We start from the raw sequence: 15,061 nt of genomic DNA, 5'->3' as shown, positions 1-15,061 counted from the left end.
AAGAGCTGTCAGCTCAAGCCAGCCCAGTGTCACATAACCCAGCATTTTCTTGACACAAGATGCCTTGATATTGCAACGGTAGATTTCAAGCTTACCAATATTTCTCAGAGCAAATATAAGTCAAGAGCGCAGGCAAGACATATAGCGGATTGCAAGCCCCAACAAAAGGAGAAAGGGCTGCCCCTATAATATGCTGATGTTGATCAGCTCTTCCATGCCGGTTGTATCCAATCATAGTCCACAGGAGTTGCACTATAAACCAGGGGACGATCATTTGATCATCTGCCTGGACCCTCAATTGACACACATGCCACACATGCCTTGTGCTCAAAGTCACAAGACCCAGCTGTGCAGCATGTGCTCCAAGTTGTCTGCAGCGTTTGAAAAATCCGCAATGCCCACAGGGCCTGAAAAGAATTGTTGTGTTTCAAAATGGCCCAAAAAACACTTCTGGCACACTTTGGTGCTGTGTAATTATGCCTACTTTGTCCGGTGCCATACTTCAACTCACCCCCTAAACAAACCTGAAAATATATGCACATTATGCCTACTTTGTCCGGTGCCATACTTCAACTCACCCCCTAAAACAAACCCGAAAATATATGCACATGCAAACCGAAAACCATTTTGGAGAAGAGCAAAGTTAGCTCACTCCTTCAAATTCCCACTGAGTCAGCATCAGCTTAATTCCTTAGCAAATACAAAGCTGCTACAGACCCTTCAGTGTCCATTTGAATCTCCATTTTGGAGTTGAATCTATGCTGGGAATGCTTCGACGATTGAGAAGACACCGCGGGTTGGGATGTGGCGACCAAAGCTGAAGTTGGCCTTCTGCAGAATGTCCTTCCTGCAGCGCATCAGTCACATAATGTCTTAGTCACCCCTATCTGTGACACATCAAAGATATGGCATGAAAGAGAGCCCTCAAATGACTGGATGAGTAGCTGAGAACATCCCAGCATGTGAGCGTCCAGTTATTGCAGGCTTCCCTAGTGCCAATTCAACACAGCTCAAAAGGTCAGCACAACAGCATTGTCTGTTGTGTCCTGCCAGCACAACAATCCAGCAGCAGGGCAGAAAATGCCCAATACTCATTATCTCTTTGGTCCTGTAAACTTTTGTCCGCACACTACGGTCCTAGGAAAACATGAAGCGAATCTATTATGCGCAGCAGCCTCCTGACAGCACAGCACAGCACAGCACAGCACAGCACAGCACAGCACAGCACAGCACAGCACAGCACAGCACAGCACAGCACAGCACAGCAGGCAAAGCAGCAGCGCTAGGAAGCATCAAGCAGTAGGAGAGATAGAGAGAGAAGGAAGTGCAGCGCACCATTCTGAGACTGTCCGCTCGGCACCATTGTGCACCACCATCATGTGGACATCCAGCAGGGCTCGCTGGAACAGCGGATCAGAAAACTCCGCCCCTAGCGTCGTCTGCAGAGTCCCACCAGGTGCTCAGCACTTGCACCATTGACACCAATTCAAAAGCTTTTCCAGCCATGACTGTTCAGGTGGGCCCTGGCTCGCGGGGAGTGGTATGATTGAGCACCATGGCCAAGGTTGATTAGGTCTTGCTTGGACCTGGCGAGTCCAACAAGGGATAGGATTGTGGCAACCTTAAACCGCAGCTTGCCTGCAGGACGCACCTTGCCTCTTGGCAGGAAAAGCGTGTGATAACAATGATACTAATAATGTTCCATATGCATACCGCAGCATGCTCCTGATAGATTAGGTGCAGAACTCACACTCCTCTTTGATTGACAAAAGACCAAAAACTTCAATTTACTGCAAGCCTTCAGACTTACAAGCCTCTGACCCAAGTGTCCCCATGATGTCCTTCAGGGCTTGCCCTTCCACGCTCGGACTCGAGAGTAACATCCTGACTAACTTGTAACATCCAGCCTTCACAGACACATGCAGGCAGGCATACAGCAAAGCAGCCGTCCTGTCTATAAGGAAGACAGAAGAAATCCCCCCACCTCGACAATGAGCAGGCGAGCGTCTGCAGAGCCCATGGCGCGGCGGAGGTTGGACAGGATTCTGACGCAGTCGCTATCGTCCCAATCGTGGAGAATCAGACGCATCACATACACATCGCCGTCTGCAGCCTTGGGCAGCGTGTCTGCATGCATATGAATCACGTGAGCAGATATGGTAGAACATTGCTGCAGACCCGTAACATTGTTCGGTATCAGTCTCCAATGTGGCTGCAGGCGTGCTCCCTGGTGCAGACACAGCCTGGCAGATCCTGAAATGGCACCTGATGAGGACCTCTGGAGGTATGGGAAAGGAAGACTTTCTGACACAGCCACAGACAGCAACTATATGTGCACAAAAGCTCTTGCACAGGCACGCACAACCCAACCTTGCACTCACATCAGGCGAGAGAGCATGCAGAATGATCTCTTACAGACAGCACCAAAGCTCAGATGAGCCCAGGCAAGTGCATGCAGCCGACAGGTGGGAATGAAAAATTGTAGTTGTAGGTCTTTGAATTTTGCATCACAGCAAGTGAAATGCTCACCTGCATCGAAAAAGTCGCCGGCCACAAGTTTCAAGCGGGGGGCGAGGGTGGACCATTGGGGGTCCTCCGCCCACATGTCCTTCGCCCTCTCAATCACCTGCACAGCCGCATGCATGCACTTGTTGCCATCCCATCAACCAACCCAATGGTTCCGGCTGGCATAGGGGCGGTATATACACTGAGCACCATGCCCACGACTGATTGGGGCTTGCTTGAATCTGGCTGAGTCCAGTAAGGGGTAGGAAATGTGGCAGCCTTCACCTGCAGCTTGTCTGCACATGCGCCGCGCTGCCTCTGACAGGGCAGGCATGTAATGATTGATGAATGGCCCAAAAGTTTTCTGCATGACAATGAGCTTGCAGGGCAGCACTGAGGGCGCCTTGAACTCCCACACTTCACTTGGACCTGCTGCTGCCAACGCTGCCTGAACCCGCTGTGAGGCCAGTCCGATCAAAATCTGCCGCAAACTCACTTGCGTCACCTTTGCTGTTACAATGAGTTGCGAGCTCTTTTGTTGCACTGGTCTCAGAGCGCAAAGCAGGACAGGAGGCCGCAGGCTCAGCAAAAAGGTCCAAGTTAGTTGAATTCAAGCAACGTGCACTTCAAGTAAAGTGCACATTGAGTGGGACTGGGGTCAGGGAGAAGAGCTGGAACGAATACGTAAGGGAGAATTTGGAGTCCATTAGATTGTCATTGCATTCAAAAATAACCATGACTGCACAGAATGGAGAAATACACGAGTTGCTGGACGTAGCCAGATCCTAGATGCCTAGGAAATGGAAAATGTGAGATATCAATGTTGCACTTCGAGCAAAGTGTCCAGGGAGAGGCAACGGCGTCAGAGACGCGCCTGCGGTTGGTCGAACAGGACTCCCTGCGGATTACGGTTTACGGAGAGCAGGTGCGCCATGAACGATCCGTAAGCGCCGCCGATGTCCACGATCCGCGAATGCCCGTTCCAGCCGTAATCCGTGGCCATTGCATGCGTCCCTGCACCAGAACGGAGACATCTGACCCTTATCTGGTAAAGAAGGGAGTGTTGCAGGGAGCACAAAATGCCTAGAAACTAGCCACACTGGCTGAAAGAGTCATTGTTTCAAAGATGCACACAAATCTGACTGGGCCTGACGAATCGAGCAGGGCCTTTTTGCTGCAGTGCCTACTTTAAATTCCTTCAATGTCCTCCCTAACAATTGCTAAAGCGAAGGATTGCACAATGCACCGACTGGGGCTTGCATGAAACATGCCCTCACCACATGGCAGTGCCATGGAGGACTGACTACCACACCCACCGGCTTCCCCTCCATAGAACTGCCACGCGAAGCTGCCATGGTTCATGACGCGCAATGTAAGCATTAATATGCGACCATCACATTGTGCACAACAGCCATGCGGGGGTAAGCCACATAATATCTACGCCCATTGCCTCGAGTCATTGCCAGCCGCCATTAATGAGACATTGCGGGAAATTCGCACAACTGCAGGGCCAGCCATGATCTGCTATGCCTTGCAGACTTGCTCTATCACCTTGAGTGCTCAAAGCATCAGATGCCAGAGAAATACGTTTTTGACTACTTCAATACAGGTTTCCCTGCTTCTTGCATGGGGTGGCAAGATCCACTCAGATGCAGAACGTAGATCCTTACCACCCCCTGGAATTGCATGCAAAACAGGTCCATGACAGCTGCAAGGCAGGGAATTTATATCAACTTGATAATAAATACCCTGGCACTGGCAAAGGGTCCATAAGTAAGCAATGCAAGCAGGGGGATCTCACCGAGCCCGTCAACTTGCTGCATGGCCTTGGAGAACTTGTGCTCCTCCTTGGGGTCCCGCTGCAGCCACTCGAACTGGCTCAGGCCCTCATGCGTCTTCTTCCACGCGTTGCCATTCGTGCGTACCGCCCACGCCAGCTCATCAAACGCCGGCTGGTTGTGCTCTGTGAAATGCAGCATCTGCAAAGGCACAGTCATCATCAGTGAGCGTCTTACTTGCTGCTCGTGACCAGTAAAATAGACGCCTGGCAACCTAGCTGCAGGTGAGGTCTGCCGCACAAAGTACCCCCTGTTGGACTGGCCAAATCCAAGCAAGACGCGATCAACCGCGCCTGCAACATCCATTGCCAACATGCAGGGCTTGCAACATAACGTCAGCCTGAGTAATTGACTGCAAAGCACCACATATTCCCATGGTGCTGCAATTGCTGAGCCGGCCTTAGATTTGCATGATGCCCAAACCCAGTTGCACTTGCAACTCGCACAAATGTCACCAGCGCGGGAGGTCAAGCACCTGGGTGACACATTTCGAAGTTGCAAAGCAGCTAGGACATCTGGGGCCTACCATGTGGCGCAGGCAATTGGGGTGGTCTTCCCGGAGGCAGGCAGAAAGGCGGTTGTTCTTGAACCTGACCGCGCCTCCTGCCTCCTTTGGCTTGATCGCAGCAAACACCCCCATCTGAATGGCGCTCCTCATCACTCTGTACAGCCGCTTTTTTTCAACACCTGCGACCATCACAAATCGTCATTCTACCCATCTTGCAGGATACTACGAAGGTTGCAATGCTTAAAGGACACAAATACAAGCCACAGGTACAAGGTGATGCCAGCCATTGAAAGGCAACGCTCACCCAGGGACACGGCAAGATCCTGTGCAGTCTGGGGGCCTTTCCTGCCGAGTTCATCCGCAACACGCAATTCAGCCACGGTGTACAGCACCTGCGTCAACATGAAGGATTGCTTCTTGCCTCAGGTGGTGCAATATCCTGCCTTGGAAATCTGTCAGCGATGGTGCCACATCGTGCAGTGAGAACAAATGTGCACACGCCTGTGCCTGCCAAGCACCCATCGATATGTCGAACAGCGTCAAAGGCGGGGGCTGGATCCATTGCATGAACCGCTTCAGCAGGCTAAGGAGCCATATGCCGAAAGCAAACACCGGCCAAGGTGGCGGGTTGCTCCAATCCCTGCGTCACGCAACCAGAGACAGTAGATTAGCCAACAATAGACAAGATCATTTCAAAGTCAGGAGAGCACGCCCAATCATCACTCGATGGTATAGCTGAATTTGCCGTGCCTAGCGTACCTCATAAGCTTTGCTTCCTGCCAAGCTGCTTCCATTGTCCCTCGGCGTATCCCTGAAGGGCTACTACAATCGAAGAGACACCAGTGCTACTCGAAGATGTTAAAGATTAGCAATGTTGCTTACGGTCGGGACGACTTTTGATAATTACTCAATTTTTTGGCCGTCCCCCGTGCAATCAACGATGAAGAGGTTTTGAACTGCGATAGTAACAGAGGGCGCAGTAAAGCAGAAGTACTTTTCGCCATTTACAAGTCGCGAGCAACTTCATCGGCAGAATTATCATCGGACTTGAATGAGCACTGGTGCATGAAGACGTGGACGTAGCGTATTCTTGGACAGGTGCGTACACCGCCTTTGCAGACCAGACCCGTCACGTGACGTCAGCCTGCCACGTTATCATGCCTTGCATGTGTTACCTTTACCCAAAGGGTAATGCATCTCCTTGAAAAAATCTGCTGTCCAATGATATGCATGCATACATAGCTGCGCATTTGTTGCTGCAGCTGTGTGTTTTACGTAAACAATGTACCCGCGGGCCGCCCGGTTCTACCCGGTATCAAATGCGCAAGTGACCGTCCAGGTTGACGGTCAAGTATTGACCAATGTGATTACACTAAATCCGACTTTGAAAGCGCGGCTTGCCAACAGCAAATGTGTGCAAAGAATATGGGGGAGCCTGACTGGGTCAACCCCACATGGTGCACTCAACACAACCCCTTGCAAGAGCCAATTGGACCGATGTGACACACACACAATCACTTCTCAGGACAGCAGTCCCTAGCTAGGTACCTGGCCATCGAATGCTTGCTCTCAAGCTGTTCAGGCTGTTCATGTAAACGGCAAATGCATTCCTAAGATGCTGTCAAAAGGCCGGACGAGACCCTAAATTTTGCAAGCGCTTGAAAGATGGCTTGCATGCAATCTTGACACCCAGTGGCAATCTGGACTTGGCCTGTCGCCTGTCGCTTCAATTGGGCAGTGCGCCAAGTTGGCATCAGAAATCCAGTACCAGTTCTATATCATTATGGCACTGCCCCCGCCACCATCTGTTCAGTATTCACCAGAGTTGCCGCCCACTGCTCAGCCAGAAGCTTGATGTCCAAGGGGTCAGCTTGCGCCTTGGTAGTAACGGCCACCTCAAACGCTCCTCGGATCGCACCCTCCTGAGCACGCCAGGACAAAGAACTTTGTCATTGTGCGCACTATCTGCACAAGGACCTGCATGCCACGAGTCCCAACACTGAAGGATGAAGAGGCGACGGACTCACGCTACTCCAGTATCAATTGAGATGACGTTCTGTTTGCTGCATTTGCGCACATGCTCGAGTGCTGCAGGCATGGCTTGCCCGCTTTTATCCGGCACTGAATTATTACCTCCTCTAGGACAAAACAACGACAGCTGCATACAGCGCACATTGGCTCGGTGTGCCCGACTGCACATCAGTTGAACACTGCGAGGCAGCCCTTCTACCTGACTTTGCGCTCGTACTGCCTTCCATCTATGCACACTCTCCTGGTTGGTAGTTTGAAGGGCCGTAGCAAAATTATCCTCACCTGTGCACTGTTGGAGCTCACAGCTCCTGCCGGCTCAGGGAAAAGCAGCGTCGGCGGCCTGGCCGGGTAGGCGTCATCGACGCGCATGCGCAGCGTCCGGACGCCCGGGCCGAGGCTGAGAGCGCCGCCCCCGGGACGCGGATCCGCCGCGGCCGCTGCGACTGCCGGCACGGTGGCGGCGACAATGAGCGCCCCTTCCACGTCCTCGCACTCCTGAATGTCGAAGCTTGCCCCTGTCTTCGCTTCCAGCTGCGGCGGCAGCACGCGCAATACTTCAATCATCTGGGCCAGCAGATCTTTGTATTGCAATCTATCGTACCAGAAGTCAGCCCCTTTCTCCTCATTCATGCGCTCGCAACTGTCCTTTATGTAGGCAGTATCTCCTGGCCATTTGCCTTTCTTATAAGTATCGCTTATAGTAGCGTTGGATAGTGAAGAGAAAAGTCGCAGCAAAAATAACTCAGTTGTCTCCCCAGTGACAGGACAGCAGCAATGCATTCAACCCTGCCAATGCATGCATGCAGACATAAATCTACAGGTTGGGCTGGAAGATCACTGCATCCAAGGCAATGAAAGGAGGAAGCCAATGCAGAGACCGCTCCATTTGCCTGAGGTATCACAAACGTTTACAAAACCAACTTTCTTCGCCCAAGCGCTGCAGAGTGTCTTCAAGGTCAGGTTGCGTTCTGAAGAGCCATGAGATCAAGAGTTCGAAAGCCGAGAGCCTTCTGACTTGTCACCTTCCAGTCGAGAAACATATATAAGCCAGTTCCTGTTGGCAGCACAGACCTGGTAGAAAAGACTGAGTCATTCCCACATCTCAAGACAGTGAGGACACGCACCTGCGAGCACTCTGCCTGGATCTTGTGCCGCAGCAGCTGCAGGTCTTGGGTCTGCTGCTCTGTGCGCTTGCGCTTGTAGCCTGCCCTCAGGTCCAGCACGCTGTCGGGAGATGTCGGCTCACTCTCCTTGGCCACATTCACTGAGCGCACCAGCCTCGGCTCCTGCAACAATATGCACGCACCAATTGATATGCGTTGTTACACCTTGATCTGTCCATGCAGCATGGCCTTGAATAAGCGCAGGCCTTTCTGAAGCCCGAATTGGCAAGATCTGCTGATGAATTGGTTTCTCCTTTTGTAGACTCCCTTGCTGGAAGATTATTGAGAGCAACAGACAGGCAAAGAGGTCCGCGAAACAATTGATCAAGACACTCCAGCAAAGTGAGCTAAAACATAGGCAGACGCGCTTTTCAAGGGAAACTGTGTTCTGAAGCATCAAAGTGGCACATGGGGCAGGCGAGTTGTCAGTTGTAGATGGCACAGTGGACCATTGAGGGGCTACCTGCGGGTGTGAGGAGTCATCGGAGAGAGTGCCAGCCGGCCTCAGGCGGAGCGGCAGGGGTGGGGATGCGATGTCGGACCCTTCGCGCATCGCGACGGCCGCCGCGGAGCCGGCCGCAGCCGCGACGGCGCCGGGGCGCGAGGCCGCCAGCTGCCTGATCAGGCGCTGCCCCGGCGTCAGCGTTCCCTCCTCCCATGCAGCCTTCGCCGCTCCTGATCAGGCACAGCACATTAGTAGAGAGAAGGGGGTGAGAATATTAAAATCGAGAATAAGCACCCCGTAATATGGCAGGGAGGTGCTTGGGTGAGACCCAATTTCGGTAGATACCAGACTGGACCAGACTCCGACAAGACCCTCAGCATGAGCCAGATGGGTCATGATTCTTGATGAAGGCGCGCTTTGTCCTCTCAACAAACACCTCACAGCTCGGACTCGGCAGGACCCTTCAGGCTGCAATGGGCGCGCATTTAAATATTGTTGAAGCGAGAGGACATGCACGGCTCGATGGCAGTGCGGCAGGAAAAGGGTCCTCGAGTGTTAGTAGTATGCATGATATTGTATGCCCTGCAATGACGCCCTGTATGGGAACATTGCGGGTGTCGCTATTAGCGACAAATTGCAATCAGCGAAGACCGCATCGACCCCACAGAGGAAGACATGCACATTCTTTTGACAAGCATTTCAACATCACAAGCTTTAGGGAGGTAGAAGGCAGTCTTGCTTGAGAAACACCCAGTGAAACTTGTATGGAAGGGGCCACACCTTCTGTCACCGGCAATTCTAATTTCCCATCGCCGGGTGAAGTGCCAGGGGGCGTGGGCATGCTCCTAGGGGTATAACTCGCCAGAGCCTGTCTCCCGCCCTGTCACCCCACACACAAATATGCTTACATGTCATGCTTCACATAGACTTGATGCACCTACACTGCCCTGCACAGCATTCCTTGACAGTTTAGGAGGTCTGCATGAGCCCCCAAAAACAGGGCGACAGCGTCTCAAAACCCAGCAGCAATTGAAGCAAACATGGAGTTGCATGATTCTCAGGGAGTGTCGGCGTATTCGTGGGTGGATCACCTGGAGCGGGGCTGCACTGGGGGCGGGGGGACCGGGCTGCGTCTGCGATGGCGTGCCTGCTCCCTGCCCCTGCTGCACCTGGCGTGCCTCAGCCTCCTGTCTCCTCTGCTGCGCATGAGACCTCGCTGTCAGCATTTCTTTCATTGCGTTTTTCAAGGAGTCTTAAGAAGCGTGCTCTCTGGAGGGTTGTGTGTGTGTTGTGTGATGCACATGGCACCTCTTGTTGAACAGACCGGTCTGTGTGTATCTGAGCGCTTTGACTAGATGCATCGTTGATCTGAGGAATTCCTGTCCTAGGCTGTCTTCTCACTGGAATTAATCCACCCAGCTGTCTTCCAATGGGATCCCGTGCGGATGCCTCAGAAAGCCAGGCAGGCAAAAGGCATCAGGCAGCCAATCCAATGGCGCTTCACGGCAGAGCTAACAAGACACCTTGAAAGGAAAGCATCAACTGTGCGGTTAAAAATAGAGCACAAAGCATAGTTGCACCATTCGGTCAGAATGCTTTTTGGGGACCGTATATACGGCCGGATATACGGTCATACGGTATTAAAAAATACGGAATACGGTCAAAAACGGCCTATTTTGGCCCAAAACACCAAATATACGACCGAATATTCACCGTATGCGGAATGGCCGAATCCGTATGGTGCAACTATGGCACAAAGCAATGCATGTGGGCGTGCCTGCTTGCGGTAGGGTTCGAGCATGGTGCGAAGCTTGGCCACGTACAGGCGCAGCTGCTGCTGCAGGCTCTGCAGCCCCTGCACCTCCTTTGCACTGAACTGGCGGCCCACGTTCTCCTCCCGCTTCAGCTGCCGGCACAAGCACACACCGTCAGTCTTAAACCGTCCACAGGATTGACATAGATGCGCTTGAACAAGATAGTCCCACGCCCCGTGTCTGGCAAATGCCTGTGCGAAATTCCCAAGGTCTGTAAGGCAAGCGCCTGAAGAGACAGATGCAGCCAATTTGGGCAGCATACCACATGTCCACCTCAGAGATCTGGGTGATATCTACACAGGAATGATTCTGTGCACTCTCCCGTGCGTGAAGAACCGCACTTGTGCCAAGTTCCTCATCTTTGCCGTTCAATGTGTCACAAAGGAAAGCTCACATTATTGTTTCACCGCCCAAAAACTAGGTGGGGCCGGATGCACAGTTCTCTCCGCCAGGGTCAATTATTCCTGTCTGTCGTCTGAAGAGCCAGTCACGCATCGGGGCAACAGCCTTCAGGGTTGATTTAATAGACATGGTTGCGTCTTGCGTGCATCTACAGGCGGCCGATAGTATCGATGAGCTTCGCCATCACAACCTAACTCTCTGACTTTACATCAGATCTTTCTAGAGAGGTGAAGCGCGCTCCTTCTCTTCCTCAAATCTAAATAGATTGACTGTTGCACGGCGGAGAGACATGAGCCACGCTGAGAGTTGGCTGATAATGTTGCCGAGCTTGACCATCTTAGATTCACTTTCTGGACTTCTAAACAGAATGACTGTAACACGGTGCAGGGATGTGAGCTGCACACATCGAAAGGCGGCCAGTCATGTTGTTTGCTTGGAATCTCAAAAATTTCAATTTCAGTCAAATTTATGTGTGTGTGTGTGTGTGTGCACAGATGTGGACCGCGCTCCTTTTAGTCCTCAAATTCAAACGACTGCATGCAGTGCAGCGCGCAGAGACAAGCAGAGTGCGCGCACCGAGAGGCGGCCAATGATGTTGAGGGGTTTGGCCATTTTCCCGCAGGACTGTTGTGCGCGCTAGAAAGTGCGCAGAAACCTTTTGCAAAGCTTCCCCTCATTACACGGGTGAAAAGAGGATGTGGTTTCGGTGACATTAGAAAGCCGCGCACCGAGAGGCGGGCGATGATGTTGACGAGCTTGGCCATTTTCTCGGAGGGCTGCGGCCCGCGCTCGGCGGTGCGCAGGAGCCGCGCATAGTCCTCCAGGTCCCCCAAAAATTCCCCCCGCATCTCCTCCAGCAGCACCCAATGTGCCTCCGCTGCCGCCGCCGCGGCCTTGGGTGACGCTGCAACGCCTGCGCGTAAAACATGGTTGGCTTTTGAAACCCGCACAAGATTGCCTGCCCTCTGTCTTTGGCAACAAGTGTGATTTATCGGGAAGATGCGGTCTTCTATGAGGCACCCAATCACTCAGCAAAATGAATTGGATGCTGAGGTGAGAATTTGTAGATATGTTGTGCTGATGGGCGTTGCCGCCGCGCCGAGGCGTGAAAAGGATTGTCAGTGAGATGTGGTGATCTATGTGGCGCCGATCACGCAGCATGCAATGCTTGGTAACCACACATGTGCTTATAGAGCCATGCATGTTCAGTGTCTGGGTGCCACTGGTCTTGTAAACCACCCTGAAAAAACCTTTGAAGCCCCCAAGCAGGGACATGGCATCGATATGGACTGTTTAACGTGCAGCAATCTGGGCTCCCTATGGGTAGATGCTTGCCAGTATTGGGTGATCACCATGGAATAGAATGACTCACAACATCATCGGTTTTGGTGAGAAGTAATGGCACGACGCCAAGATTCTGACATGGCTCGGGGACATGAGACTTGCTAGAGCATTGGATCTCTTTAAATTGGGTCTCGTTAGATTGTTTGGCCTGGACACACTCCATGCACCCTCCTTCGCACACTTGGTATTTTTTTCGCTCCAAACGCATGAAATAAGCGTGTAGCCCCTTCCACTTGTTAAAAACCATCTCAAAGCTGCAGGGTCTTCTGCACTTTACATACCATGTCGTCTGGGTCATCTTGATGAGAAGAGTACATGAGAGGCTCTGAAAGAATGACTCACCATGCTGCTGCTGCTGCGGCTGCATCTGCGGGCGCTGCTGCTGAGCAGAGTACATTGATGACGGCTGCGCGCCGGGTTGCTGCTGCATGCCATAGCCTGCCGGCATTGGCGAGCCGGTCTGCTGATACTGCATCACAGGCACACGACAATCACCTGAGCATCTTTAAATTCCACCTTACAAACTGTCCATAAGCATTGAGAAGAGACAAGTTGGGGTGCCTGAATAAAAAGCATCCATTAGCATAGGCGAGATGGGCGCTTTGCAGTACCACAAGTGGCCATTGGTAAATAAGCTTGCAGCTGAGATATTCTTTCAGCACCTGCATCTGCGAATGCTGCGGCGGCTGGTATTGCTGCGGGCTGGCGTAGCTGCTGTACTGCGGTTGCTGCCATGCCTGCATGAATAATCCAACTAGTCAGCGGGCAAAGCTTGCTGCAGACAATATCACAGCGAGTGAAATTCCCATTAAGTCACAAGTCCAAGGTGCCCAAGAACAGACAATTATTATACGCTTGTTCCAGCCCTGAGGGCTAGGTGCGTTGCAGCATCCTCTCAATGAATTCCCTAGACCTTCCCAGTCTTGGCATAAACACAACCGAAAAATATGATTACTTTACGCTTATTCCTGCCAAAAGGCAAGGTACGTCTTGCAGACAAACTGCAGTCAAGAAGATAATCGACAGACGGAATGGACCTGCATGGCTGGTGGCGGCCCCGGTGAATATGACTGATTGCCAACACCGTAGCTCATGTTCTGCCGTTGGTGAGATTGTTGCTGCAAGCATGCAACAATAAATCAGCATGATACCAACACCGTGCGTCAGTTCACATGGCAGGAGTCTTGTGCAGGTGACTTGATATATCCGAGATTCAGGAATGTACACCCAAGACATCTCATCAGCCTTGTTGGCTGCCACAAAACTACTAGTCCTGTCTTTCTCTGTCCCACAGCATGCATGCCAAAGACAAGCAGCCGACTTGAGGCAAAATGCAAATTTACATGCAGGTTTTGTTGGACCTGCTGATGTACACAGAGTCAGTGACCAAGGTGGCAGTGGCTGGCACCTGGAAGTGCTGCTGCTGAGGTGGCTCCTGGGGTGACACATCAGAGGGCCCCAGAATGAAGGCGTGGGCCATGTCAGCAAAGATCTCACTGTCAGGGCCCATGCTGTGCTGCACATCCTGCCACAACACACCCAGGAAATTCCAACTCCGTTTGAGAGATTGCAACACATCTCATCACTTGCGCTTTATCATGGCCCATTGCTGCTGCAAGACTCTGCGGCTTGGATAACATTGCAGCACCATTGTAGGCTGGAAATGTCCTATTGATACGCTGAACTCCATACTAACAAACGGCATACTACCAAGGAAGCTGCTGGGTAACAGGCATGGGGTGTAGCACACCATGTGGGGTGCTTGCTGCTGTGGTTGTTGCCTTGCATGGGCGTTGTGCATGGCATAATTCGCATAGCTCTGCTGCTGCATCCTGGCAGCGCCCTGGCTGCTTCCTGGAACAGATGTCACAACCTGCAGCCCAGGCCTCCAGTCAGGAGCATTTAGAAGTAGTCTATGCCTCTTGCACAGGTGTTTAATGAATGCAGGATGCATTTCATACATCTGCCCTCATGTTGCATGGCTGGAGGTCAGATTTGTCACCTGGCCATACTGATTTTGCTGCAGCTGGTTGTTCTGCTGAGGACTTGGCTGTGCAAAGCGGCTCTGGGGCTGTGCCTGGTATGTTTGCTGAAGGACTGGCTGCTGAGGGCTCTGGAATTGCTGCTGCTGCTGCTGGAAGTGCTGCTGCTGCTGCAACTGTTGTTGTTGTTGTTGTTGTTGTTGCTGCTGCTCCTGCAACTTATTCTCAATCTTCTGGAGCCGGTTTGCCATCCTGGCAATGTAGTCTCTCTGCCAGCCGCACAGGTCAGGGTCAGAAATCATGCCTCTTAGAAATTTCAAGAGGCTCGAGGAATTCAGAAAATGCAGAGGCATCCAAGGAATGCACACTTGGCGCAGACAAGTTAGCAATGCGTCGTCCAACGCATTGGCCCTGTGAGAAATAAGATCTGATCTGACTTGCCTCTATCCCACGCGAATTTTCGTAAGCTTGAGCCTCCCAGGTACGAACATGCTGGTCCATGCCCTCCACACTTCCCATCATTTGCACCAACTGTGCTTGCCTACAATCGCAGATGCCATAGTGCTTGCTACAAATAAGAGCAGATGCAATCTTACTTGTGTTCATTGTGATAAAGAACCAACTTTACATATCAGCTTTTCATAGAGCAGGTCAGAACACGTCTTCAACAAAAAAAGGGAACCCCTTGCATTGGGTGGTAAGATCGCTCACATCTGCTGCAATATCTGCTCACGCTTTTCGGGTGTCACAACTCTTTCCATGTTTTATGGATTCTTGGAACGTCGAAGAAGTGCTGTTTGAGCCAATATATGAGGGCACGTCGTGCTGACAACGGGACAGCAATTCTCGGTCTACAATCTCTCTGCACACTTGTATTTTCGGATGGCTAGTTCCGATTAGCGCTTGCCACTTCTGTCTGGTATGATGGAAAAGGATCAGAAGGGGATTCAAGATCAGCCTGAGCAATGGAAAGCGATCGAAAGCTGTATTGGAAAGGGGGAAATTTCCTCTATATAGGCACATATATTC

At 51.9% G+C, this 15,061-nt stretch overlaps 2 protein-coding genes across 2 annotated transcripts; both read right to left on the bottom strand.

Annotated features, from left to right (window-relative positions):
- Positions 1-756: 756 nt before the first annotated feature.
- COCSUDRAFT_63626 (S-adenosyl-L-methionine-dependent methyltransferase) lies at positions 757-5,645 on the bottom strand (the record flags this gene model as incomplete). The annotated part of the gene is made up of 9 exons (XM_005647758.1): positions 757-847; positions 1,336-1,439; positions 1,985-2,127; positions 2,530-2,626; positions 3,422-3,519; positions 4,307-4,484; positions 4,870-5,030; positions 5,370-5,491; positions 5,611-5,645. 9 exons carry the CDS (start codon positions 5,643-5,645, stop codon positions 757-759), a joined length of 1,029 nt encoding a protein of 342 aa, XP_005647815.1.
- A 564-nt stretch (positions 5,646-6,209) lies between these two features.
- On the bottom strand, positions 6,210-14,956 carry COCSUDRAFT_66250 (hypothetical protein). The gene is made up of 16 exons (XM_005647757.1): positions 14,744-14,956; positions 14,474-14,573; positions 14,053-14,301; positions 13,801-13,923; positions 13,459-13,575; positions 13,088-13,168; positions 12,713-12,787; positions 12,393-12,519; positions 11,435-11,619; positions 10,204-10,396; positions 9,582-9,706; positions 9,271-9,370; positions 8,509-8,720; positions 8,007-8,168; positions 7,165-7,446; positions 6,210-6,773 (listed from the first exon to the last, which is right to left on the bottom strand). The coding sequence occupies exons 1-16, from the start codon at positions 14,791-14,793 to the stop codon at positions 6,633-6,635; spliced, it is 2,322 nt and encodes a 773-aa protein (XP_005647814.1). The 5' UTR covers positions 14,794-14,956; the 3' UTR covers positions 6,210-6,632.
- Positions 14,957-15,061: the final 105 nt, after the last annotated feature.

This window comes from Coccomyxa subellipsoidea, assembly GCF_000258705.1.
Source record: "Coccomyxa subellipsoidea C-169, whole genome shotgun sequence".
In the NCBI taxonomy this organism is placed as follows: Eukaryota; Viridiplantae; Chlorophyta; class Trebouxiophyceae; family Coccomyxaceae; genus Coccomyxa; species Coccomyxa subellipsoidea.
This window is presented reverse-complemented; position numbering and strand designations above follow the sequence as displayed.

What these genes read in the sequence shown, in the direction of transcription:
- COCSUDRAFT_66250 (XM_005647757.1), bottom strand. Translation starts at nt 14,793, where the DNA reads ATGGAAAGAGTTGTGACACCCGAAAAGCGTGAGCAGATATTGCAGCAG. An exon ending in GCCGCAGCAGCAGCAGCATG is followed by an intron (nt 11,620 to 12,392) that starts GTGAGTCATTCT and finishes TTTTACGCGCAG; the next exon opens with GCGTTGCAGCGTCACCCAAG. An exon ending in ATGACTCCTCACACCCGCAG is followed by an intron (nt 8,169 to 8,508) that starts GTAGCCCCTCAA and finishes ATATTGTTGCAG; the next exon opens with GAGCCGAGGCTGGTGCGCTC.